At 36.3% G+C, this 27,665-nt stretch overlaps 1 protein-coding gene across 2 annotated transcripts in view; it reads left to right on the forward strand.

The window, feature by feature from the left end:
* NBEAL1 (neurobeachin like 1) overlaps positions 1-27,665 on the forward strand; it is a gene marked incomplete at both ends in the record, with an annotated part of 73,325 nt that overhangs the window by 16,301 nt on the left and 29,359 nt on the right. The window contains 17 exons of one of the 2 annotated variants that reach the window (XM_079538987.1): positions 4,639-4,800; positions 6,100-6,181; positions 6,368-6,495; positions 8,358-8,440; positions 10,232-10,317; positions 11,493-11,799; positions 12,721-12,827; positions 15,622-15,708; positions 17,132-17,215; positions 18,685-18,783; positions 18,878-19,458; positions 21,186-21,318; positions 21,901-22,020; positions 23,162-23,465; positions 24,295-24,380; positions 24,807-24,896; positions 26,646-26,814. In XM_079538987.1, the coding sequence (XP_079395113.1) occupies positions 4,639-4,800; positions 6,100-6,181; positions 6,368-6,495; positions 8,358-8,440; positions 10,232-10,317; positions 11,493-11,799; positions 12,721-12,827; positions 15,622-15,708; positions 17,132-17,215; positions 18,685-18,783; positions 18,878-19,458; positions 21,186-21,318; positions 21,901-22,020; positions 23,162-23,465; positions 24,295-24,380; positions 24,807-24,896; positions 26,646-26,814 (2,708 nt within the window). The remainder of the gene's footprint in view (positions 1-4,638; positions 4,801-6,099; positions 6,182-6,367; positions 6,496-8,357; positions 8,441-10,231; positions 10,318-11,492; positions 11,800-12,720; positions 12,828-15,621; positions 15,709-17,131; positions 17,216-18,684; positions 18,784-18,877; positions 19,459-21,185; positions 21,319-21,900; positions 22,021-23,161; positions 23,466-24,294; positions 24,381-24,806; positions 24,897-26,645; positions 26,815-27,665) is intronic. The other variant, XM_079538988.1, reaches the window with a different exon arrangement.

Genomic DNA, 27,665 nt, shown 5'->3' on the forward strand with positions numbered 1-27,665 from the left:
AATAAATATTCATTAAATGTTGCAGGTGAAATAATGTTAGTATCAGTGCTTGGTTTCTGTAGCAGTGGTGACTGAACAGAGGTAAGATCTAGGTAAAGTTTTGTAATGTTATTGTGGACTGCTATAAGAGGAAAAAGAGATAAAATGATCTAAGTTTTAGATGCTTTAGCTAGAAAGTTTTTAATTAAAACACACAAATGATAAACCTCAAAGTTCAGGAACAGGAGTATTAATGACTCGTTGCTGACTGCAAATATGGAAATATAATCATGAGATGGGTATTAAAGTCTAATTTCACATTTCTGTATTTAGCATTTAAAATTTGTTGAAATTTCTGTGCACTAAGGCTAACTTTTCAAATGAGGAATAGAAACTTAGCTCTGTATCTTTTCTTTTTTTTAATACATCCTTGTGTGATTTAAGGGTTTTAAGAAAAAAACAAGTGTTGCAGAATTCAGAAGTCACAAGAACCAGTTTCAGAGTTATAGCTGCTACCACTACCAGAAAGAATGGCTCTGTGCATAATGCTTCTGTCCAAGCCCTGTTGAAATCAATGGAAATTCTCTACTGGGCTTTGGATCAGATCCTGTTTGAAGTGTAAGTGATAGCCTCCACTGTTACAAGGAAACAAAGAATGCTGCAACTGGATCTCAGTGGATGAAAACAGGGCATCTCATCTACTTGTATTAAGATATTCTTCTTAGCCATTATGCTAATTCAAAGTTTATAGTGCAATTACCAATGTGAAAAATCTACAAAAATCTGCCAGTTAATTCTTCTTTCAGAAGATGTTTGCTTTGTAGTGAGATATCAAAATGCATCCTACAGTGCACAGTTCAGGAAAGCAGAAACAGTGAAAAAGTTTGTTACCCCTTGTTTTTTCTTGTTTTATGTGCTCATGAGTTGTTTTTGTTGTTGTTGTTTCTGTTTTTACAGCAACATAGTAAAAGATTAAGCACAAACATGAAGCTTAGCTGTGCTGAACAATGGCAGCATCTTCATTGCATTAAATAATGGGTTTGTGAGCATAAAAATCCTGTGTTTTTGTGAGGTTAATGACAGGATTAGTGACTTGGTCTGGAAGAGTAGGCCTGCACAGATTTAGACTCATTTGTGTAACAGATGTAGAGAAAATATATCAAAATAACATAGAAACATTTTCTGCCCTTGTTGGCATTTGAGAGATAATCGGGCATGTCAAAAGTGGCATCCTTCTGGTATTTCTCCATTTCAATTGCAAGCATTAACACTATAGAGCTGATATTATTGAGCCTGCAAAAGAGGAATATGTAGGTCAGAGTGGAGCCACCTGTTTCCCAGTGTCTCTTCTCTTGAGGCCAAAGGGACCCCTTGGACTCAGACATCTAGGAAGAAATTAAGTTTGCCCATTGACATCTGTGCCAATGATCTCAAGTTGCTCTCCTTTGTGAACAGAGGTAGTGCGGAAATCATAGAAGGAATTGTGTACTTTTTTTATTGCTTTCTCCCTCTGTCAAGTGTACAGCAGTTAAGAACATCCATAATTGCTAGAATGGGGACTGATGAGCCTGCTTCTCCCTTATGTGAATGTTGGAGTGCTTGACAGCTAAGTGCTAGAAAGGCCTTATGTACTGAACAGCAAGTGCCAGGAAATGATGAACAACTGTATAAGGATAAAGAAGCTCGTTCAGATTGCTGGGCAAAGTTAACCTTTTGGAAGACAGCTCTGGAGTTATGTCAGTGTAAAACATGACACTTTTTTTAACATATAAGAAAACAATACTTCAGAAATGTAGTTGAAACTATTAGCCTTTTTTTCTGAAAGAAAGACTCTTAAGTGGCAGTGTCACTTGCTGATGTAATTGATAAGTGTTTCTTCGTTGAATTAAAATACAACATGTCCTGAAATATGTTTTGGAAATAGAAAACTTTCTACGTGGTACAGAACTTGGCAGTTTCTAAACTTGAAGCAATGAGTGTATCCAGTGAAATGATTTGGGTTCTCTAATAAATAGAGTTTATAAGCATATAAACATTTAATTTTACTTACATTTTTGTGTATCTTCTGTATGTATTTTTTCTGTATATTTAAGTGCAATGGTTCATTAATGGTCATTACAGTGATTATTTTTTTTGTAAGAAAGTGAAGATACTGCACAAAAAATAACTGTGCTGACAGCTTTGAGCACAGAAGTCTAATGTGTGTCCATTCTTTACCTAGAATAAATAAAAAGTAACCCCCAATCCCCTCAGCAGTATTTATACATTTACCAGCTCATAGGAGGCTTTCTTTTTTTCCCCATCACTAATGGAAGAAATTGTTCTTTGACTTAATACTTTCAGAAATAGCAATATTATCTGCGCTGTTGTGATTTATTTTCTGGTTTTGGTTTGTATGCTGTTAAGCAGAGAAGCTTAAAGGAAACGTATGTCAAGTACTGCACATGCCACACTGCGTTAGTGTATGGACTCTAAACCCACAGAAAAGGATGCAGAAATCACCAGAATAAAGCAGATTACAGTTACTGGAAACTGGTTGCTGAAAAGTGAAGCCTGGTTTTCACCAGCTTTTGTTCCAAAGTGCTTGCTTACAGCTTTAGTGGAGGAGAAGGGAGAGTACTGCTGATTTGAGCTGTAATTGAATGAGTACAATGTGAAGACTAACTCAAGTTCCTTTCAACCACCTGGGTTAGCGATTTCTGTTGTTGCATAGCCATGTTAATGTAATGCAAGGATATTAGAAATTAAAGAATCCAAAAGAACAACCTACAGGAAAGAAGGGGACAGACTCCTTAGCAGGGTTTGTGGTAATAGAACAAGGAGAAATGGTTTCAAGCTCAAAGGAGGTAGACTTAAGTTAGATGAAAGGAAAAAATCTTTCACAGTGAGTGTGGTGAGGCACTGAAACTTCTTGCCCATCAGCCAGGTTGTTCTTCATGCCCCCTTGCTGGAGACTTGCAAGGCAAAGCTGCATCAGGCCCTGGGTAACCTGATGTAACTGTGGTGTCCCTGTTCACTGTTGGGCAGTTGGAGTAGATGGCCTTCAGAGATGCCTTAACTCTTAAGGATTCAGTGATTCTAAAGTGTGAACATATCTCATTTTTTGACGTATGGTTGCAGCAAGCAAACAAGAGTGTCAGTTGTGACTTGAGATTTTTTTTTTCCTTTTTGAATAGTAAGTTTACGCAACCAGTCTCATTAAGAAAAAACAGCATTACACATCTACATATTAAACTTCTCAAAATTTGTAGTGATACAGTAGCAATTTGCTGTGGGGTGGGAAGAAGTTCAGTTATTTAATCTCTGTAGTATGCTTGGTTTGAGTAATACCAGAAGATGAGTGTTTCTTCTGTTTTTCTAGCACAAAGCATTTAAGTTGTATATAGCACAGACATGTAGAACACTCCTTGGTACGTGAGGCATGGAGGGGGAAGGCTGTTTGCTTTCTTACAAAGCGTTTCATGATCTTACAGAAAAAGAGACTTGTTGGCCAGCTTGGGCAAGTTACTTCTGATATACAACCTCAGCTATCAAAAATTATGTTCTTAATACAGAGATGGTGAGTTCATGGATTATTGTGAACAGCACTTGTAGTCCCAGAGGGTTTGAATCCACTGGAATCTTAGGGATGAAGCTGCTCAGAAATGAATGTTGCCTTCTTGACAGCTATGTTGGATCAAAGCAGTTTTCTGGTTAATGTCTCTTTATATGAACCTAGGTTCTATGAAATCTCTGTCAAGGTTTTCCAAATCCCTTGTGCTCTTGTGACTTTTTTCTTCATTTGGTTTTCACTGATGTATTTCTACAAATGCCTAATTTTAATAAAAATAATATGCAGGAGTGCCTAATATTCTTCAGAGCCCTATCTAGGCTTGGTAGAGTTGTTACATTTAATGCCAACCCAAGTCTTTTTTTTCCTCTCCTAAAAACAGTGAGATACTAGGTGGATAAAACCAATCATGTAGTGGGTTAACACACAGAAACCATTAGGGTTGGGCCAGCCATTCATGCAGAATGTGTATGCCAGGAGTCAAATGAGCTGCTGGGAGCTCCCCCTTCTGTACGTTCAGGCCCTGGTTTTCAAGTCTTTAAGCTATATGAGCTGGTTGCTTTTGGTATTTAATCTTATTTTCTGCTAGCTTGAGTAGTTCGTGTAAGAAAGGCATGAAGTTTGCTGTGGATTACTGCCAACTGGACTTCAATGTCTACTTAGTTATTGGCATCTCATTTATTTTAATCTTCAGTGGAAAGTTGAAAACGTTCCCTTGTGTTTAGTTTCACGTTTCGTTCTGCTGTGTCAATCCTCATAGGAGTTTCCCAGGCCACCTGATTACTACTGAAAATCATGACATTTCTCTGTGGCAATTCAAGCAGGTAATCTCAATGGGAGAGTATTTAGGAATCTGGTTAATGTATTGCTGGTGCTTTTTTTTTTTTTAGTTCTTTATTGTTGTTGGGGAAAAGAAAGCTCATGCTGGCTTATTGCCAGCAAGCATTTCCTTGTAGTTCACTAGGAAGTGCTTGTGAGAAATCAGTTGCTGCATTTCCGTAACCTTTTTTAAGCAGGTATATTGCAACACTACCGAAGCACACTAACAATAGATGATAATGTGTCATTTGCATGATTATGAGCTGTGTGTCTGTGGTCCTTCTCTTTAGGGTGGATGACATCCCTCCAGGAATATCACTGCTTCCTGACAATATTCTTCAGGTCCTGAGGCTCCAGCTGCTGCAGTGTGTCCAGAAAATGTCAGATGGATTAGAAGAGCAGCAGCAGGCTTTGTCACTTTTGCTTGTGAAGTTCTTTATCATCCTTTGCAGGTATTTGTTCTGTTCGCTACTTCAATAAGGCTGTTGTTTTGTTTAACAAATCATTAATGTAGACTTTAGATTCTAATCATTTATGCAATGTGAACAGATGCTTTCCAGTAGAATCAGAGAAAAGCTACTTTTCATGGTCTTCCAAGTAAAGGAAAATGAAGAAAACCATACAATCTTTGCTCTTTCTATTCCATTTTTCATGGAAAAGACACAATTTTGTAATTATGCAAGATGTATCTATGTGAATTCAAGGCATAGTGTATGTGGTATAAGAAATACTTTTAAAGAGAAGTTGCACTCTAGAAAGCACTGAATATTAAAGAACTTGAATGATAAACATACAGGAAGAACTGTTTCACATTCTTAACATGCTTATAATTCCATAAATAGCTTAGGGATCTGACTTACTCTATTAATGCAGCTGCCTCTGAAATTTGCTCTTAATTTTGTAATACTGTCCAAGCAGGTAAATAAACTGTTTTTAGGGATCTATTCCTCCTTATTTCTTCATTCTTTTATTATAAACTGCACTGAATGAATAAGGGAATAAAGTATATGGTAGGGATTCTCCTTTGGCGAAGTATTCAACAAGCTTTTTTTTGAGTCCTTTTGTTCTTCTTATCCTTACAACAGTACAAGTCTGCAGTGCAGTGTTCAAGTATTCCAGAACATGAAATAAAGCTGAATAGATGGTGATAGTTGTGTGATGAATTACCAACTATTATCTTACTCAGTTGCTAAACAGTTCTCCTTATGTGATCACATTAGTATCTGATCTTCGTGATGTCCTCCAAGTGGGAAATAGTGTGTGTGCTTTTTTGTTACTGTTGATTTGCTTAGTGTTCTAAAATTTTTGATGTTTCTTATTTGGAGAATTTATAGTACATATCTGCCTCTAGGTAATATATTTATTAAAGCATTGGAAAGTGTATGCAGCTATGGTATCAGTCTCCTTGTTCTAGTAATGTGGGAGAAATTAAAGTTATTGCTTCTGTTATCACATGCCATTTCTGAACTCTCTATTTAGAGTGTCCTGGGAATCTATTTTATCTCTGAAGCACCAAATTCCAGATAGAGTTGTCCTACAGCAGGGTGACTCAGGCCTTTCTTCTCCTTCCTTTTAGAAGAAAACTTGTGTACTGTGTTACTGTGGCAGAAATAAACATTTGAGTACATCCAGTCCTCTGGGGAGTGTTTCTGAAACGCTTATACATTTTTCTGTGATTATAGACTGAATACTAAAACTGACATTGTTTGAACTAGCCTCAGTACACTGTGTGTTTTTTGTTATTTTCATAGGAATTTGGCTAATGTGGAAGAGATTGGGATGTGTTCATACATTAATCATGTTATCACCATGACTACGTTATACATTCAACAGGTATGTTTTCATCTTTAGTCTATTATTTTTCCTCGTAGAGGACCTCCAGGTCTTGCTTATTGTGATCCCTGTCAAAATGAAGTGTTTGTGGGGGAATGCTTATGGAGGGGGATTAAGACGAAGTTTTAACTTCTTGGCGTCTTTTGATCACTGTTGTTACTTCTGGATTTTTTTTTTTTTCCCCAGTTAAAAAGCAAAACAAAAGAGAAAGAAATGGCAGATCAGACACCAATAGAAGAATTTGTGAGACATGCACTGGCTTTTTGTGAAAGTCTCTATGATCCATATCGCAACTGGAGGCAGAGAATTGCAGGGTAAGTGTGGACCAGGAGGACAGGATCACAAGCTATGTGAGTTTTGATGCCTGTAGATAAATGATATGTAAGGTTGCTGACAAAAACTACTGATATCAAAGTAAAATAAAATGTAATTACATGGATATGCTCCCGATACATTTTATAGGTGTTAGAGTTGGTTGTCATAGGCAGTGGGTTTGATACAGTATGCTAGTTGTTTTTCAAAGATTCTCTATTCTAAAGAGTTAATGAAATACGCTAGTTTTGGTAGGAAAAAGAACTCAGGAAATGGATACTCAACACTGAAACCCAGTGCAACTGGAGTTGTCAGTACTAGTATGTGCTAGGAAACTGGTTTTTTGACACAATTTCTGTCATTCTAGGCACAAACTCTGAGGCTGCTAGTGATGCACTTTGTTATAACTGACTCTTCAGAGACCTTAAAGATTCCTATGAAATTTTTCAAGTACAATTCTCCCTTATTAGCCCCAAATTCACTGCAGTAATGTTAAATATACAGTATAGTTAACAAGTTTTTCTGCTGTGTGTACAAGGGCTGTTTGCTCACTGCCGCTCTCATTCAGAGCTGCTCTTTAAGTTTTTTACTTTCATCAGGACTGTTTTGATGTGCACCAAATACTTGCACCAAATATTGGATCTGTGCATGCAGATAACTAGTCTTGTAAAACTTACAGTCCGTTCTACAGCTTACATCCTGTACAACTGTGCTGCATTTGTGCATCCAGTCACTCTTCTGACTCCATACGTACAGAGTGGAAATCTGTTGTGGTGGTACCTTGTTTGCTGGGGCTTCTTTGTAGCTGGCAACCTGTAATACACTACAGCACTGCATGGATTGCAGGTTTTATGGAATTGTCACTGATAGTACTAGCTCTTGTTTCCATAACAGCTTAACTTGCTGTACACAAAGTTTTAAGGAACGTGTAAGAATCACAACTTTCAGTATTTCTGTGCAGTGTAATTCCCCTGTTCTAGAACACAGTACAGGTTGAACCAGTTATTGTATATGGTCTCACAAAGTACTGCTAAGCTGTTTTTAGATGTAGCATTCATAATGCCAGCACATCACATTGCACCATAGGTACAACATAGATTCTCTGTTTTTGAGCATTTGCGATCAGTAGAAGTACAGAATTTGTTAATGAATCAGTATAATTCTATTTAGGAGGCTGCTATATTTTCTGAAACTGGATATGATTTAAATATTTTTAAAAACCTTAAAGATATTTTCTGATAGTCGAAAGGTTGGAGGAAAAAAAAAGTGGATGCACCAGGAGGTGTTTGGCTGTAACTGACTGACACAAAGTTTTTTCCATTGCTTTCTTTCAAAAACTTCCCTATTCTTCTAAGCTGGTATAGCAAAGAAGCCAGGGGAAAAGAGGCAGGTAAATGTGGTTGAATTGGTTAAAAAAATTTTTGAAGGTCACAGTGTAAATGTTATGTCTTTGAGAAGAAGTCTGTAACTCTATCAGCAGAATTACTTCCCTTTGATTTGTTCCCCCTATCTCCCATAATGAACTCATAATAATGTTTTGAGCCATTTCAAATTGCATGGTTAAGAACTTTAGTAGATGATTTACTTGCAATGGGGAAGGACTAAATACCAGGTAGCTGCTGGTGTTTTGGTTGATTTTATTTTATTTTATTTTGACCAAACTATGTTCTAAACTGTTAAGGCATTTCTAAGAGTGGAACAGAAAAGTCATTATCATCTGTCATTCGTTTTTTAAGGTGAAATACTTTTTTTTTTTTTAAGCTTGTAGGCAAAACTTATATTTTTTGGCAGGGTTCTCTGTTATGAAATCATGAAGTAGTAAGTCAGAAACAAAGGTGTCATATCTTTTCTAATGTAATTTCAGACGTATCCTTAGTACAGTTGAAAAGAGCAGACAGAAGTATAAACCGGCTTCCCTCACTGTTGAGTTTGTCCCTTTCTTTTATCGTAAGTATTATCAACAGCATGTTTAAAAATGGTCATCTTTGGAGGAGTGAAGTTGGCACTTCTAAATTCCATTCCCCAAAGAATGTGTAATAAATGTAAAAGCATCTTACTGTTTTCTGAGGCTGCATGTATTGAGTTGATTTGTTTGCTTGCTTTCTGCTCTGAGTGTCACCATCTTGCCAGCCTTACTTGTCTGTGAAAGCCTGGTTCTTTTTCTCCCAGATTTTCTTTCAGTGTTTACTGTAATTTAAGAAGATTGAATCTATGAATTTTCAACTTCATTTTTGTTGATACACACATCTGTATTGCATGTGAGATCATTGTAGCAGCAACTGTAGTGATAACTTGCATGAAAAAATCATGAGGAAAGTATGCGTGCATTTTTGTCTCCTCATATGGTTTAGTAGCCACAAACAAGGAAACTTGCTGCCATCCAAATAGCAAAGTCAACTTAGACTGCAGTTTAGGGAACTACTCTTTTGTCTTTGGTTAAACTGTGTCTTAACTGCTACTTGGGAATTTGTGTTCTTAGCATTAAGCATTGGCAAAGAGGTCAGTAAAATGCCAAATGCCTTTGTCTTTGTGCTAGAGAACTGGAAGCTGACTCTAAAGTCTGCTCTTTAGCATTGTCATCTTCAGGATCTCTCCTCTCTATTTAGTTCACTGTACTGTTTTCTCCTAAATCCCTTGTTTTGTAGTGAGACAATCCTACAAGTGTGCTAATTAGCTGGCAGGTACTCATCTGCTGATTGGCCGTCTGACAATACAAGAAATTGCTGAGCATGTGCTAAGGGCATACTTTCCACAGGAGTACTAAAGACTTTTTGTCTACACTGCCTCATAATTTTTCCACAGTCAGCTAGGTACTACTCTATTGAATTTGTCTTAAGTTCCACAAAAGATTCAGAGGCTCTAAGTCAGGGAAATGGCAGGCTTTGTTTAATTTGTACACCAGGTTTTAAAAATAGTGGTGCAGTTTTCTTTTGAAACGAGCTCCAGTATGCAGTCAGAAATACAACTTGCCAATAACTGGTAATTGTCCGAAAGGTAACAGTATTATTTTAACAAATACAGAATTTTTCCATTTTCAATTTCTAATGTTTAAAATCTCAGTCTCTAGCAGTTTTATCTTATATTTGAATGGAATTACAGTGGCTAATTCAAAAGAAAATACTCCTTTTGTGGTTTCAGTTGCAGCTGCTTTGATTCTAGTGATATTGCTATAGCAACAATATCCAGGCTGTATTCCTAAGAGTTCCATATATCAGATATTCTATGAGATATCTTTGAAGATATTTTTTTTATTGTTAGAAAGATGATAGGCCACTACAGGCTTCCTTGGGAAGTTTGGTTCATAGGGAGCAAGTTCTGCTTTTCTAAGGCACCTGCACTGTGTATGGCATTTGTCTCTGTGTCAAAAGTCTTCTAACATTTCTCATACCTGCTAACTGCTTGTGTTAGCATGTTCTGAACAGTCTAATGAAAATTAATCCCATTTATTCCACAGTACATTTGCTGTACCTCCTTGGGTCTGTCAGTCTTCCTGATAAATGCAGGGTTGTCATGTTTCTTTGATAACTCTGAAATGGATGCATTAATGTATGTGACTTACATAAAAGAAAGTGGAGATTTTAGAGTTGAAATTTTGTATTAAGCTTGCATGATAGCAAGCAGCAACAATGCTTGTTTTATTTACCATTCCTGCTTTTTTATTTTTGTTTGAGGGAAAAGGCTTGTATAATTTATATTATAAAATAAGGAATCCTACTACTTTTTACTTACTCCTCTCAGAATGTTTCCAAGAAAGTGAACATCTCAAGGAAAGCCTGAAATGTTGCCTGTTACATCTCTTTGGAGCTATTGTGGTTGGTGGTCAGGTAAGAATGTTTTAAACTCTTCCCAGCTGCTGAAGTCTCCAACATGATCTTCATTACTCAAAGCTTATAAATATCCCATAATCAAGGAGAATTTATTTACTACGTATTAGTCATTTATCTTGTGAAGTTTAGAGCTGTTCTGTGCAGTAGTATCTAAATACTACAAGCTAGGTTCTGTTTTCACAAAGCAACAGAAGGCTGCTTTTTACAATAACTACACATTCTTATGAACTAAGTATAATGTCTTCACATACATAGAAAAGTAACTAGACTGCTTCCACCTGCAAAGTTTTTTTATATAATTTTTTAGATTTCATATAATTACATGACATCTAGCTTCCCAGTGTGTTTCAGAAGGGAATACAAGGGCTTCGAAGTTTGGAAGGTCCGTAAGACCTTTAAAATAACATGAAGAAAAGAGAATATCTGAAAAAAAAATAGTTAATCATCAGCAAAGCCAGTGTATACTCTCATAGGCTGACTTCTGTAGTGTTCTGCTTAGTAAATGTTACTTCTGGTCCCAGACCTATCCATAGTGACGAAGCAGGTCTGAAGTCACGAAGTTGAACAGTGGGTCAGAAACAAGGGGGTACATGGCCTGGCAGGGGCATGGCTGTTAAACTACACTGTTGAGGCAGGTAAAATGTTGGGAGCCATGGCTTGAATGCAAGATCCCTAGGCAAGGTGGGGAGATCCTGACAAGACTTCTTGCTGTGCTTTATGAGACTGTGCTCCTGCTCCAGATGTAGTGTGACCCTGAGGCCTATCCAGTCAGATTCCAGGAAGCAAGTTGAGGGGTAGGCATTCAGGACCCAGATAAATATTTGTTTTAAAGTATTGAGTCTATGAAAGTGGGGACCTAAAATGAAACTTTGAATTAAGGTTTATTTAGAATTAATATGTTATCTCAATGGTACTTGATAAGAATATTGTAATGTCAATTTAAATGAGCTTTTCTTTACCCTATAAATATTGTTTGAAAAAGAAAGCCTAATTAAGTGCACAAGGTAAGCTGCATTTCATCTATAGCCAATAATCCAAGTAGTATGTTTAACAAGTACAATATATAAATTAAAATGGAAGCAATATTGAATGTTGCAGGATTCAGGTATCTTCGAATCAGCAATTCTGAGTTACGTTTTTATTCCCCTTAATTCTTTTCGTCTGTATTTCAGAGGAATGCTCTGCAAGCAGTATCTCCTGCTACCATGGAAGTCTTGATGCGTATTTTAGCAGACTGTGATAACTGGGATGATGGGAGCCCTGAGGAAGTGAGCAGAAAGGCAGAGCTTACTCTGAAGTGCCTGACAGAAGTTGTCCACATTCTCCTTAACAGCAGTTCTGACCAGCGTCAGGTGGAGACCAGTACAATACTGGAGAACTATTTCAAGTTGCTTAATTCAGACCATTCAGCTTTACCTAAACCAAGGCGATGTAGGCAGTGGGAGAGCAGGTTCATAGCACTACAGATCCAAATGTTGAGTAAGTACTCAATTGTGCAGTTTCTTTAAATGTCTGCGGATAATAGCTTCGAAACAAATAATGATTGAATTGTTGTATTAATATAACTGAAAGTTGTACAAATGTTCACTTATTTATATAACGGAAAACCTTCAAATGTTTTTTCTCATTGAAACTTCTTTAAATATATTCTATTTCATATTCATAGTTAACCAGAGTATCAAGGTTAATGGACTACCAGTCTCTATTTAAAAAAAAAAAAAAAATGCTAGGCAACAGTGACAGCACCTTAACTGGAGAGTGAGGAGGATTTCTATTAAAATATCCTCGTGATGGCTGTTTTGTGGTAGTTTGCTTTTCAGATGGAATTACTGCAAACATTGGCAAAGATGTTGGTCCTTAAAGTGTTGGTGCTGAGTTGTTAGATAAACATTTAGGATTTGTGAATGTTTTTTTTTTACTTTGTTTGGAATGGCAAATATAAATGCAGGTATTTTCTTACCCTGGACTTCCAAGGAAACACGAGTAGCTTTGAGGTGATCACTTACAGTAAAAGGCATCTGTATAATGCAGAGAAAATTTTTGAAGCAACTAGTGTTTGTGTGCTTCTAACAGAGGGCATGGAGGTTAGGTACTCAATGACAGGGACTTCAAGCAGGATCTGAAAGCTATCAAAGGTATTGTGTAGCTATTCTACTATACTACGTATAGTAGGTTACCTGACAGTTTTCAGTGTCAAACTGTTGAGTATTGGGCTTAGTACTCTGTGTCAAACACCTCAGAATTCTCATGATGTATAGTTTATTTTAAAATATGTATTTTTGATTCCCATGTTTATTATATACCTTTTCTAATCCTCTTACAGGTGTGGTATGGGAAAAAGAGCTTAATGGATTTGGCAAGTGCTTTGGTTTTAATGTCAGTTCCATTTTAATTTTGTAGATACAATCACAGCCATGTTAGACTGCACAGACAGGCCTGTTCTACAGGCAATTTTCCTTAACAGTAACTGCTTTGAGCATCTCATTCGACTGTTGCAGAACTGCAAGGTAAATTTTATTTTATCTTCACTTCTATAACAAAATTTTTGTTCTCTTTTCCTATAGGATCTAGCATTTAGACAAATCTTTTTTTGTCTCAATCCCAGATAGAACCTCATAATTTGCTAGCCAATGTCTTTCATTGATTCCTTCGTACATTTTTCTCAACCTCTGCAAAAGAGCACGGATACAATGCAAATACAATGCAACTCTGGAATATTTTCATTCTGTTTTTCTGATATGTTAGTGGCATTGCTGTTTTGAGCTCTTCTAATACTAGATATTGTAATCTACGGAATACAATTTGATTTATCAATGATCAATTTTTATTTGGGATTGGGATTTCATTGCAGCAATATATGAAAAATGTCCTTGGATTGGGATTTAGTTGTTATAATTAGTGGCAGAATGCCAGTTTCCTTGAAATGCTTTGAATAATGTCAGTGGGTTGTTTTTGTTTATCCCAGTCTTCTCCTGAAAAGACTTTATTTCACTTTTCCATTATTCTGCTTGGACATCTGCGCCTATTTCTGTACTGACCTCGTACTCTGTAAGAAACTTAGCTCCTAATTTCTTCTTTGGTTATTAAGCATTATGATATTTACTTACTGTAGAATCTGTCTTTGTTCCTGTTCTCATTTGAACAAGTGGGAATTAGAACTTTGGAAAGCAGGAACATCTACTCTATTAGGTTTTGCCTGCTTTGATTTTTTATTTATTTTTTTTTTTTTTGTGCTGCTTGTTCTCTTCATTTTTAGTCTGCCTTCTTGTCTGTCATAAAATGTACTGTTGGAACGTTTTTCCCTCTGATAGCCTTGCATACTACTGTGATCAATTGAGTCTCAGTACTTCCAGATTGCTACATGGCATTTTTTAACCTTTGTAGTGGAAATGGCCCCAAGAATGATAAAGGAGGGAGGGGGGATGAAATTATATTTTTCAGTGCATCTTTATACTTGTTTTTTGAAATAGTAAAGATGAATTTAGCAGTGGAAGTAGGATTTATTCTTGTTAATGTAGGAAGATGACCCTGTTTCTGGTCATATATTTTTTTTCTTACCTATGAAAATTTTGCTGCTGGATTCACTGGCAGGGCTACATGAAGCACATTTCTGCAGCTCTGTATCAGGTGAAAAGGAGAGTACAGACAGTGTGAAAGTCGGAATTTCTCAGATCTTCAGGAAATTTGGAGAGAGAAATTTTCATGGAAAAGAGGGGTTAAAGAAAATCCCTACCACAATTTTTGCTATAGGTATCTTGAGATATTCAAACCCATAGTTCTAGTCACCTTTAAAGTCATCTGCTGTCCAGCAATCTTCTAAAATGTAGTTTTTTTTGGCAACTGTTGGTTTTAAGCCTTATGGACAAAATTGTCTTCACTTAACTATGCTCTAGGATTATAGATATGCACAAGAGCTTTTTGAAACTGTTCAGTTAAGTTCTGTTGATCTAAATTTTGCCTTCTGCCTTGTGATATTCAAGTAAGGGACTAAACTTTAGAGATACCAAAAGGGGCTCAGTCTGTCCTAAGTTTTCAAGTAGCTGCTTGTACATACTGTTAAGCATCTAGGGATCAGACTTTGAGCAAAGTGCAATCATCTCTAGCAATGTGTCTGGTTAAAAGCACATGGTTATTGTCTGAACGGCTTTAAATAGAAGAATTTTCACTTGCATTGATAGGGCTGAATTAACAAATCTGAAAAATTTGTTTTTTCTATGTCTGCCTTTGCTTCTGTTCTTATTTTCACTTGCTAATGCTATAAGCCTCTGAGATGTTGTCATAATTCTGTGATGTGTACTCTTGACTGTGATGTACTTCAGACTGACTTGTGTTTCTGTGTAGGCTTACACTTGTGTAAGTCTAAACAATATTTTGAGTATTTTCTTTGTCCTATCTTGTGAAAGTTGATTTCATAGTGTTTACTCATCTTCAGAAGGAATACCTAAGTAAGGTACTAGGAGAAAATGCATGAAGAAGAAATGGTTAATGTTTCATTCTTACCCACTGATAGAAAGTGTTGGGGTTTTTTGTTTGGTTTTGTGCTTCTTAGGTACCTTTAAAACATTTTTGATAGGGGATTTTTAACAGCACTTTGGAGTATATAAACAGAAGAAAAGCTGTAGTCATGATTAGATTGTGGCTGACCTATACTCACAAAGTGAGTGCAGTGGATTATGAAGGTACTGGAGTCAACTTCAATGTTGCAAATTCAGGTGCAGACTAGGGATAAGTTTCTTAGCTGAAAATGCAGGCATATGTTTTATTTACAGCCTGACAGATTCTTAGAGTGCTACCAGACGTAGTTTTGCTTTTCTTCTGTTCTGAAGTCTTATGTGATCAAGATTGATTTAAATATTTTGACTACATATCTTCAGCTGTTACATAGGATAAGACAGAAATGGACAGCCTTGAGGCATCTGCATCCATTTCTTTGCTAGTGGTCCACTGTTGTTTTTATTTCTTTAAAGTGAATTTTTGTTGTATTGCACATAGTAAATAAACTCACTGTTGCTAAGCTGGTAAGCAGTATAACATCCATGTAGGTCTGTTTTCTTGTCTCAGTAGTGACATGTTTTCATCTAATTGTGGACAAAAAATGCAATTACTGCTTAGCAAAACTGTAATCTTCAATATTCTAAGAATTAACAGACAACTAATGTTAGCGGTGGAATGTGTCTCACCAATGTGAGAACTCGTTTCTTGTATGTTAGACACAAATCCTGAGGCAGCCTCCACAGGTATGATGGGAGGATAATTATGTAATGCAATTATTTCCATTATTCTTGTCTCTGTTTCTAACAGCTGTTTTTAAATGCTAACAATAAAGTGGCAGACAAGAGTGAAAAAGACCTTGCCAACAAATTACTGACAGAAATGAATGAGGACCAGGTATCTACCTAATCTGTACTTTGCTTCAATTGAGGTCAAAACACAATGACAGGAAAACTGATTCCTGTGCTTCACCTTAATGATCCTTTTTAAGTCTTCTGTGGCAAGATGATCTTGTTTCTGCAGACATTAGTATTTTCCATCTGTGGAAAGTTATTTCCCAATTAACAGACTGAATTCAACTTTGCTTTTATTAATCTACTTCAAGTTGCAAATATTTCAGTAGATTGAGCCTCAGTTTTGCATCTTTTAAGGAAAAGGTGAAGTACATGAATGGAATCCAAATAATTCTATTAACCTGGTGGTGATTTTTTTTCCTTTCCTTTCCTTTTTTTTTTTTTTTTTTTTTTTTTTTTGCTTCTTTGTCTCAGCACTGTGGTGTTTTGGATTCTGGGGCCTTGTTTGTGAATCTCAATGGTTGTATTTGATGTCCTGATTCTTTGCTTGTTATCAAGAGCAGATGTTCACAAATCAATGGACAGGCTGAATCAGGGAGGTAGGAATAGCCTGTTGCTTTAATTTTGACGTAATGTTGTGGAAAGTATCACATGCAAGTTGTATTGATTTTGTGGTAGAATGATTTGTTCTGATTAAAAATGTAAAGGTGCTAAGTACAAGGTATGGTAATCTACAAATTGTGATTCTAACAAATGGCTTTGGCTTTTTTAGAAACTCAGTGCAACATTAACTGCATGTAAACATTTCTTCACGTCTAACAGTCTTCTGATTCTTGACATTTCATTTTCAAAATGTCTGATATATAGAATATTATTCCAGGGGTGGTGGAACTGTTTGTACAGTCTTGCTCATTAGGTTTACTGATGGACCTGAAATACTGCTTTTTTTTTGTCCTTAAGACCATGATAGAAATATTACTATAAACAGAAATTAACGGAGGAAAAAAAAAAAACAACCCAAAAGTTAATATGAAATTGGAAAGTTGATGATTGAGATAAGAATACGGGTGAGAAAGCCACTTTACTGTGCTGGTGTGAGTAATCTCTTACAATTAGTGTGTTGCATTGTATAGGGACTTATGGAAAAGAAAATACTCTGTATGTACTGCAGATGCCTGATTGTTTAGCAGCACACACGCACACAATACAAGAGATATCTTAATTTGTTTTCCTTCCTCCCTCTTGAGGTTGTCCATTAGCCGCATGAGGAAAACGTGTTTGTCCATCAGAGCATTTGAAGTGAAATGAGTTTTGTGAAGGCTTCTCTCCTTCTCTTGAAGTGTTGTCTATTGTTAATGTAATCTTTCTTGTAGGCTATGGGGTACTTTGAAATCATTATTGGTGGAGATGATTTTTGAAGCATGCTAGTAAACTCCATTTTCATCCTGGCAGGAGGGCACAGTACAGTTTTGGAGCAGAATTGCCTTTATGCATTTGTATGTAACCACTGTATTTGCTGCTTTCAGGTATTTCAGGGACGTCTAGACTGCTTGGCAGTATCGACCATTCAGGCTCTCACAGCAGTAATGCACAAGTCTCCAGCTGCTAAGGTAACTATGCATGCAGCTATCTTCTTGTGATAGGCCTCTTAATTTTGTCTAGCTTTTCTTTTCTTCTTCTTTTTTTTTTTTTTTTTTTTTTTTTTTTTTTTCAAAATCCTTGGAATTTTAGTAATTAAGTTGAGCAGCTTGTGATCACTAATTCCTGTCAGATAGGAGCAATGGACTGAGTATCCTCTGTTTCAGCCATTAGAAACAAATAGACATCTTTGTATGAGAACTGGAAAACTGGAGTGCAAATGGTAACTGGAACCTTTTTAAGGAGATTACATAATTACTTACCATGAATATTTGGAGTAGAATTAACAAATTTTGCAAAATATAGCTTCAGGAAGGAGTTAGTTTTTTATTATGTCTGTAATCCAGGATCATATTGCTGTCTAAATGGCAATCTTGCCTTTCCCTGCCTTTCCTTTGTGATTATTCCTGTGGCTTGATAAATTAACAAGCAATGGCTAGTTTGTGAATCTGACTGAAATATAAAGCCATGGAAGAGTAGTAGATTTATTTTTAGATTGCTGAGTTCATTAGATTAATCCCATGTTTGAATGACTCCTGGCACACTGCAGGTCACAGAGTGGAAGTAGCTTGATTCAGTTGCTGCTTGTAGTACATTCTCAGTTAGAAATGACAAAGTAGTAAATCAGGCTCCTCCAGAGCATGTATCAGAGTACTTGCATCTCCACTGGCACTTGGAAGTCTGGGGAAATGTTGTGTGACAGAATGGAGGATTGACTGTAATCCACAAAGTGCCAGTAAAATTTTCAGCTATACTTCCATTACAGTGTGTAACTTTTTCCCCTGTTTACTTAAGTAATTTTCACTTCTACTGGCAGATTCATCCATCTGTTCTAATTTCAGTGCAGAGTACCGCTGGGAGGATAGTATTTGTTTTGTGATGCGTTGGATATTCACTAACCAAACAGTAAACAGATGCTATGTAGTATGTTCTAGGCTTTGTGGCTCACGTCACTTTTCTTCGTGTAAAATCAATTAATTTTCAGAAAATCGCTACCGGAACACTTATCTAATTTTTTGAATTATTTAAAATGACTGATTTCTAATCAAGCTGGTCTAGAAAATCTTTCATTCAAAAGTCAGTATCTAGATACTTAATTCTCAAAATAATAACTTCATTTTAAGCTTCAGTTTGCATTAAAAATAAAGTTATCAATAACTTGCAATAGATTTAGCATTTGAGTATACCAAAGAAATACTTTTTGTAATTACTTCTTTGGTCTTACATTTGTTTATCTGCATGCTGCAGTGAGTTCTTTCTTATTTACAGCATGCTAGAGATAGAAATCCTTTCATAGTATGTCCACTGTGCTGAACAAAAAAAATACAATTCTTACATTCTAATCCTTAAGTCTAATATTGTTTTCAAGTAAACTTCGTTGCAGTAGATGAGCTATTTGTGTCTATTTCATTTGTTAGTGAGACTGGATTTTTATCCTCAGGAGGTCTTCAAGGAGAGAATCGGTTATGCACATATCTACGAGGTACTCAAGTCACTGGGTCAGCCCTCACGGGAACTGCTGGAAGAACTCATGAATATGGTGAGATATACTGTGAATGCTGTCTGGAATGCTGTGTCTCTTCAACAGTATTTCTTCTTGACTGTATTTCATGTTTGATTTCTTTGTTTTTCAGGCTGTTGAAGGTGACCACATGGCTGTTGGGATATTAGGCATTAGTAATGTCCAGCCATTATTGCTGCTTATCCAATGGCTTCCAGAGCTTGAGTCACATGACCTGCAGATTTTCATTTCAAATTGGTTGAGGCGGATCTGCTGTATTAACAGGCAGAGTCGTGCCACGTGTGTCAATGCAGACATGGTCATCCGTATCATTGAGACACTAAATCACCACTCTGCACTCCATTGCACTTGTGCAGAGAACCTGATTGCCCTTCTGGGCTCTTTAGGGAGCCAGTCAATGGGGTCAGAAGAACTGCTTCAACTAATACGGCTCCTTAGAACCGAGGAGCCAAAACAGGCTCACCCTTATGTTATTCCAGTGATGCGAGCCATTCTGGCAATGGCTCGGAAACAAGGCATGGCTAGTGCCTTGCAGTATTTCAACTTGTGTCACAGCATGGCGGGAATTGCTGTTCCATCAATTCAGAGGTGGCCAGGCTCTGCATTTTCTTTCAATGCTTGGCTCTGCCTTGATCAAGACCAGGTGGACCCTAGCACAGCTAGCAAAACTGGCAAGCGGAAGCAACTGTATAGGTATGATTACCATAATGACTTCAACATCACAAATCTAGGTTGTCTGTTCCTTGTGGAATGTGGTATGTGGTACCTCCTAGTCTGTGTGGTACCTGTTCCTTCATAGAATGCAATATAAAGCACTTGATTTGTTTATTTTGTGGAAGGGAGAAGCTTCATCTGTCTTCAAAGCCAGGCTGTGTTACAGAAATAAGCATGTAGCTTCTCAGTTACACTGCTTCCTCTACAGTTTCTTGTTTGCAGTTTCATTATCCACAACTCTGAATTGTTAAGGTATATAGCTTAAAAACAACAACCAGAAAAAGCAAAACACCTCAAAACAGAACAATCTGTGGTGGAATTGTGCCACAAACTTTAAAAAGCCAATAGAGCAAATTCTTAGCTGCAAAACACTTTTTCTACATAGTCACCACAATTAGCTATGCGTTTTCACCAGTGATGTTCATTCTCATAAAAATCTGCACCAATTGAGATGGTCTATTGTTTCACAGCTGTGATGATGATAGAAAAATGTTGCACACCCAATTCATCTTTTACTGGTGTGAACAGATGGAAGCCAGAAGGTGCCAAATCTGGACTGTATGGTGGGTGTGGTGGGACAGTGCAGCCAAGACAGGCAATGTGCTCTATGTTCCTCCAACTGATATGGGGTCTGGTGTTATTGTGTTGCAAGTGAAAAATTGTCCTCTTCTCTGGCTTGACTCTGGAGGTTCCAGCATTCAGCTTAGTCGTTGTTGCAGCATGGCAATTAGTGGGGAAGGTTTGTCTGGGTTCCAAGAAATCCAGAATGATCACCCCCTTTCCTATCCCAAAAGGCAGTGTGCATCACTTTCCCCACTATAACATCAGTGTCACATTTGTGTTTTATACCAATAAATATTTGATAATACAGTAGTTAATGCCTCCACTTGGAGCCACAGTACCCAAGGGATTATAGCAGGCTTTGATAATACTTCACAGTTTATGTATAGTTTTCTGTATTCAAGCACTTAAAAAGAATGCCAGGTTTCTCAAGGCAAGCCTGTTCGTGCAGGGCTTATTTATAGATAGCTGCTTACAGCTGATCTTCATGATAGAGTGAAATAAGCTATTTAACCATGACTATGTTTATATTTTGCATTAAAATTCTTGCTTATAGGTAATCACAGATTTTAAAATATTTTCAAATCTACACTTACTGTCTCATCAGTTTTAAACCAGATTTGGCTGTAACATTATACGTACAAGCATTCTGAATTTCTGAATTATTCTGTTTAGTGTCTTGATCTTTAAAATAAAAACCTTCATATGCAGTGGTATGATGTAGAACTATTAAATTAAGAGAACACATCTACTAGCTATGCCAGCAATCTCACCTAGCTGCATGCATTATTAGCAGCTTTAATGGGGCTGATGGACACAATTAACAGCAAACACCACTATTTGCAGGCCTTATAATATCTTCTTTAGTAGAACATTGTGGCTCTCAGACTGCAACAGTCAGTAGTTGGATAGCTACAAGCTTCTTTGAGAGATGTGGGGGATGCCTTTGTCCTAGCTGTCCTGGGGGTTCCTTTCTTGTGAGATTTGTCTTGTTCTTTTGAACAGAAGTAATAGCTAGGCAGATAATGATGTGAACAGCAAGAAAAAGCTCAAGTTGTTTCTCTCCTCAGTGAAAATACTGTCATGTGACTTACAGTATGTATGGTGAAGCAAGTCCTTAGCTTGTTTGTTTTGTCATTCTATAGCTTTTTTACAGGAAGCGGTATGGGTTTTGAAGCCTTTATCACATGCTCTGGAGTATTGGTGGTAGCAGTTTGCACAAAGAGGGAATATGCAACAGTGATGCTGCCTGACCACTGTTTTTTTGACTCACTCTGGGTAAGATGTGATGCTGAAAAGCACTGTTTAGCATAGTAGTGTTAGCTCAGAAGTAGCAAGTTAGTTTGGTTGTTATTTTGTAAGTGATCTATTTTATTATACTTAACTGTGTAAGAACAAATCTAAACTCAGATAATAAAGTGCTTTTTACATAAATTAGTATTTAAGATAAATTATGCCTGTTGTTTTAGCTGTTCTTATTCATAAGCTGGTTATAGCGTTTTTTAAATGTGTGTTTTATATGGGAGCTTTTTAATATATGGGTCTTTTTTGTATTCAAACAAACAGCTGTAGTGTTGTGTGCATACTACTGTTTCTACCGTAACTTATTCTATTCTAAGGACTGATGTGCATTGTCTTGTAAGAACCTATACCTCTTTTCTTAAAAAAAAAAAAAAAAAGTTTAAAAGTAAAATGCTTAAAAGAAGAGCTGATATCAATGAGGTCAGACCAGCTACTTTGGATTTATTTTCCTAAGGATTTTCGTTAATGATTTCTTCATCAAATTAGTGAAGGTGAGGTTAAATGGTTGTGTATTATCATTTCACTGCTTTTTAATAATTTTATGAATTTATTAATCAGCACAACATAACTATTGTTCACATGCCTGGAAAGAGACCCTTTGGTCAGAGCATTGTGTACATCTACGTCAATGGACAGCAGAAGATCTCTGCCCCACTTCGATTCCCTGCTATGAATGAAGTAAGTTCACCTTCTGTGTCATACACCTGTCCTGATGAACTTCATAGAAGAATGAGAACATAGTTGGCTTTTTTTATGTTTGGAAACTCAGTAAGAGTTAAAGGTAGTTCAGAGCATTGTTACTAAGTTGGTTCAAGCCTAGATAGTGTCCAAGGTATCATAGTGGAGAATAAGTAGAACTAACCGTTAATTAATGTTTGTTTAGTCATCTTAGTTTTAAAAACAAACTGGGAAAAATATCAGCTTATTTAAATAGTGGGGTTTTTTCAGGACCAGAGCCCTATGATAGAATTTCTGATTAGTCAGCTCTGCAAGTAGTGTGACAGCCCCAGTGAGAAATATTCCATCTTGTTTTCAGTGGCCATTCATTTTATTAATATTTTCTATGTGTTCCCATAACACATGCTAATCTTATACCTGTTACCATCTTATATCATGCTTGGATAAGCATGAACACTAGCAACAAAATGAGAACCTGGCATCTTAAGTTCTTTGTATGGGAAGAATCCTTTCTAACCTGGGCTATAATACTTACCATTCTTCCCCTGTTCAAGTCCTAATTTAATATGTAAGTATTTTGAGTAGTTTTAGTAAGCATTTAAATTAAATACTGTAATAGTGAAATCAGTATAACGCTTCAAAAAGTATGTTGCAAGATAGAACTCTGGGTTTTGGCCTACTTGTAAAATAAGCACAATAGAGAAGATATCTATATGTGGAGTTGGTAATCTTCCTCCGAGGGCTTCTGTTCAAGTGGTAAATAATTGATACATATAGCAGGCATAACAGGCTAGTATTTTCAAATACACTCCAGAAGAGGAATGTTTACTTGAGTATCTTACCAGAGTACTGTCCAGGCTCTGTTCCTGGCAGCCTTTTTTGTCACACAATAGTTGAAATGACCAAATTGTTTTCAACTGAATTAGGAGCACTCTGCTGTTGTGAGAAGTATGTGTTCTTTTCTTTTGGATTCTTCAGAGTGTGCCAGTACTTGCTGTTCTTGGTTTAATTTATTTAGTTCAGATTTGACAGAGATAGTCTTCAGATTTGCTTTGTAAAATAGGTGAAGCAGGAAAAGGAACATAGACTTAAACTCAGTGTGTGTTTTTATCTATCTTAAGTTTCTATCTTGCTTCTACAGCCTTTTACTTCTTGCTGCATTGGTTCAGCTGGTCAAAGAACAACAACTCCTCCTCCATCTCAGATACCAGATCCACCTTTTTCTTCCCCTGTCATGCCTCACCGTACATCACTTGGGGGCATTCTCTCTCCAGGAAGCTGGGGTGGGATGCTTGCAAAACCAGAACTCATCACCAAGATGATCTCAGCAGGGACTCAGGATAGTGAATGGGGATGTCCAACATCGTTGGAGGGCCAGCTTGGTTCAGTTATCATTTTTCATGAAGCACTGCAACCCCCTCAGGTCAAAGCATTGTATTTGGCAGGTAAGTAATGATTATACTAATTTTTAGTGAAACAAAGTGGTTGAGTTAGGGACAACATCACTTACAGCTTTGCTGTACACAGACATGTAATGACATGACTGACAAGTTACAGTCCAAAATAATTTTACAACTAACTTAAGTGAGAGGGCTTTATAAGAAGCTCAGGAATAAATGATAAGGATTTTTATTTAAGTTAAAATATTAGGTTTCCATAAACTCATCTGTTTATTTATGTACAGGCTTGCCAAAATCTGGATGTTAAGTATATTTTCACTTTTCTTTTTTCTCACTGTTTGCTTACAATTGAAGGTCTTTAAAGTATTGTTCTTGTTGGCAACCCACTGAGGTGATTTACACTTCAGGATTTTTCCATGAAAAATCAATTAACTGTGATTTTAAAATAAAAATAAATTATTGATCTGTTTTGCTGAAGTATTAAGTGAAGTTCAATAATGACATGGGATTGTTAGAGATTAGCAAGTACTTCAACCATTTAAAGGAAATATTTTTATGTTGCTAAATAAAGTTGACTTGAATATTTCTTACTGTCTGGCTATTTGAGCTTTTTGGTAGGTTGGTGGCAAGTATAGATGTTTGTGAAGAAATATATCTGTTCAAGTGTCCAAAATATTGTATAGTTTGGCTTTTTATCAAGAATATGTATTTGCTTTTAATGAGAACCCTATGGAATGAATAACTTCATAATATTACTTTAAAGCGTATCTCAAAGAGGTATGGTTCAGAATATCCTGCCACAACAAAGAATGGTTGTATAAAATTTGTGAAATATCCAGTGAAGTCTTAAAAATTAAAAGCAATGTATTTATAGGTCCGAACTGTTTAACTCCATGGAAATCTCAAGAGCCAGAAGTAGCAGATCTCCCCAGTAAGGTGTTGCTGCATTACACGCCAAAGGTAGGGAGCAATATGGATTTTTCTGTTGCTTTTGCAGTGTGAAGTAATTTCAGAACTTATCTTGAATGGTTTTTTCTTTTAGAAAATTCTTTTAGAATTAGAACAAACTAATGTACCATTAACATGTAAGAACATTTAACATTAACATATTAAATGTACCATTTTGGCTTTTTTTTACACAATGGTAATGGGAAGATGCAGGGTAGCAAAAGCTTTCTTAGACTACAATTTTGGGGAAGGGCGATAGATGTTATTCTTGTTTAGCAAAAGGACAAAATTATTTTGTAGAAGTCAAATCTAAGATGACATAAATTTTCCAGGGTTCCCAAGTTGTTTAAACAACATCCTATCAACACGATGACACTATTATGCGTTTTCAAGGATCTGTTGTTTCCTAAATGATACTGTAGCCTCCTTACTTCTCAGGCCTGCAGAAATCCAATTTGTCTTGACCTGTCGGCAAATCTCTTGCATGGAAGACTAACTGGAAACAAAGTAGTGAACTGGGACATCAAGGTAAGTGCTTACGGAACAAGCAGAAGCTGTTGTTTATGTGACAGTTTTCTTACATTCTCCTAACTTTTGGAATGCTAGAGGTTATTGTCATAATGCCAATGACATTTAACAGATAAAAAGTCAGTCTTAACACCGCCTGAGGAAATTGGCTTATTTGCAGCTAGACAGCTTGATCAAGAAACATTGTGATTAATGATTTTTCTGTTCAGATAGAAAATACTAATTCTAATACTAATACTATAGGCCTTTGCTTGCAGGGCTCTTTAAGCAACAAACAAACAAACAAACAAAAAAACCAGAAACAAAGATTGAGGGCAGAGCATGTATCCTATGGACAACTTCTTGTTTTGTTTTGAAGACAAGCATGTGAACAAATAAATGCAATTTTTAATTTTTCTTGTTTAAAATCATTTTCCAATTTCTTACGAATAGTATGCAATCAACTCAATGAGCAAACTAATTAATAAGGAAATGTTGTTTGGGCTACACTGTGCATATGCTCTGACTTATGGAGATTAATGTTAAGAAAATGGAAATGTTTGCTAGTTAATTTTGCTGTGATGTGAATAGTTAGAAAATACTAAAATTTGTTGTCTTTATCCAGTAGGTAGAAGAGAGGTGGGTGAGGATGGCTTATATCTCTAGCTGTATGGGAAAGTATATTGAAAGTACAAATCTCAGGAGGATAATTAGTTCATTAACAAACAATGGGGATTGGCACTCTCTTGAGGACTAGAGTGAGGGATAAAACACAAAGCTGATCAAGTCGTTAAAGAGATGAGACAGCTTGAAAGGAGCTACAGTTACTGCTATCTTGTGGTTTGTAGAAATTCAATATTTTTCAGCTTTCAAAAGTGTGATGCTTCTTGTTTTGCCCGGCTAATATGGAAATCTTCATCCATGAGATAAATCTTACAGATTTAAAAAAACCTCTTAGCTTAACTGTTCAATTTTCTTTAAATATCCCCATGTTTATTGAGGCAAATCTAAACAGAGACGGGGTATCATATGGGCATGTAAACAGAGTAACAATTTAAAAAGTGGAATGTGATGGAGGCAAAGAAGGATTCCTCCACTTCTCCTCAGTGTTTGTGGGAAGGAAAACTGATGTTCTGTGATTGGCTTACAGGTATTGTTTTACTTTGGATTCTAAGAATTTTAGTATGCAGTGGTTTTCCTTAGGCTAAGTTGGGCAGGTGAACAAGCATCTCTGACTAGTTTGCTGATTATTGTTATCTGTGAGGAGTGGAAATTAAGTGGATTTTTAGTCTTGAATTTGAAAAAAGGTGGAGATAAAAACTGAAGTATACATAAAATTATTTGAAAAAAATCATCTTATCATTTTCTAACTACTTGAAGTAGAGATCTTACAGGAACAGGATTAAAACATGTATATAGTATTTCGTTACTGCAAGTAACTTAGATGTCATGAATGTTTTTACTCTGTTTTTCCAAAATGCTTAATAGAAAATTCTTTCTGATATTTATAATCTTCAGGTTCCCATGTTTATTTTGAGGAGGGTGGAATGAAGTGTAAAAACACAGCTGACAGGAAGTCGTGTAGTTGCAGTGCCTAAAATCTGGGCAATACTCTGTTTAAACTCAGTGTTTTAAACCAGTTTTAAACAGGCATAAAACAACTTTATTGATTTGTGAGTGTATAAAGTTCCTTATCTAATGTGAATTTCTGTGGCATAATTTAGAGAATTTTATTTACGGTTGCTTTCCTTCCATTTCTCTTAATTTTAGGATATGATCAACTGCATTGGTGGAATAAATGTGCTGTTTCCGTTGCTGGAGCAGATCAGTTTTCTCGGTAGACAGATGCCTGAGAAGTCTGTAGGGGAAACTCTACCTCCTGAAGTAGTTACTCCTGTAGAGGGAGACTGGGTGGTATTGTCATCCACAAAGGCATCAGGTAGGTATCAAAGTACAACTGAGATGAACTTTTAAAGTTTGGTTTTAATCAAACATCTTTATGTGAATAGAAGTGATTCTTATACATGTTGGCTTTTCCAAAGCAGCACTCAAGCTTGACAGGCTGTTGCTTTTTCTACACATTTGATGGGGTGCTGCATAACAACAATTCAGCACAATGTAAAATGAGCCTGATGATCTATTTGAAATATAAATGCATTTAGCATTGTTTTTTCTCTTAATTATTTCCTATTGTATAAGTGTCAAAACATGCAATTATTTTTACTTCTCTTTTGAAAAGCTTGTTGTGATTATTTTGAGAAATTGCTTTCTTTATTCAAAACCTGCTAATATCAATAGGAGGAGGTTTTCAACAGCATGGATATTGAGTCAGACAGCCAAATAAAGATTGTGGAATATCAGATCAATGCTGTGTAGACTCTGTCACACTTTCATTTTCTTTGGAAAATGTTCAGACTCCTACTCCTTTCACATGAACAAATCAATATAATTAAAAGGAAGCTTTAAGAACAACTAGGGAGGGGAAAAAAAAAAAAAAAAAAAAAAAAAAAACAAAAAAAAAACCAACAAAAACATCTGATTACCACCAAACTGTACTAGTATAAGTTGGGAATTAATTTTTGTCTTAGCAGAAAACAAGAGGAAAACAGATCTTGCAAGGGAACCATTTTCATTTGTTTTGAATTTGAAATTGTTGAGTAAATATGTTTCCTCACTCATTCTCATTAATTTTTGCATATTATGTCTAGTTACTGCTGAAGGAGAATGTCTGATGCAGCATATACAAGAAACTGTGACTAAAAGGAGGGAAGTCTCTGTGTAACAGCCTTA

Source organism: Tetrao urogallus (genome assembly GCF_951394365.1).
Source record: "Tetrao urogallus genome assembly, chromosome: 8".
Lineage (NCBI taxonomy): Eukaryota > Metazoa > Chordata > Aves > Galliformes > Phasianidae > Tetrao > Tetrao urogallus.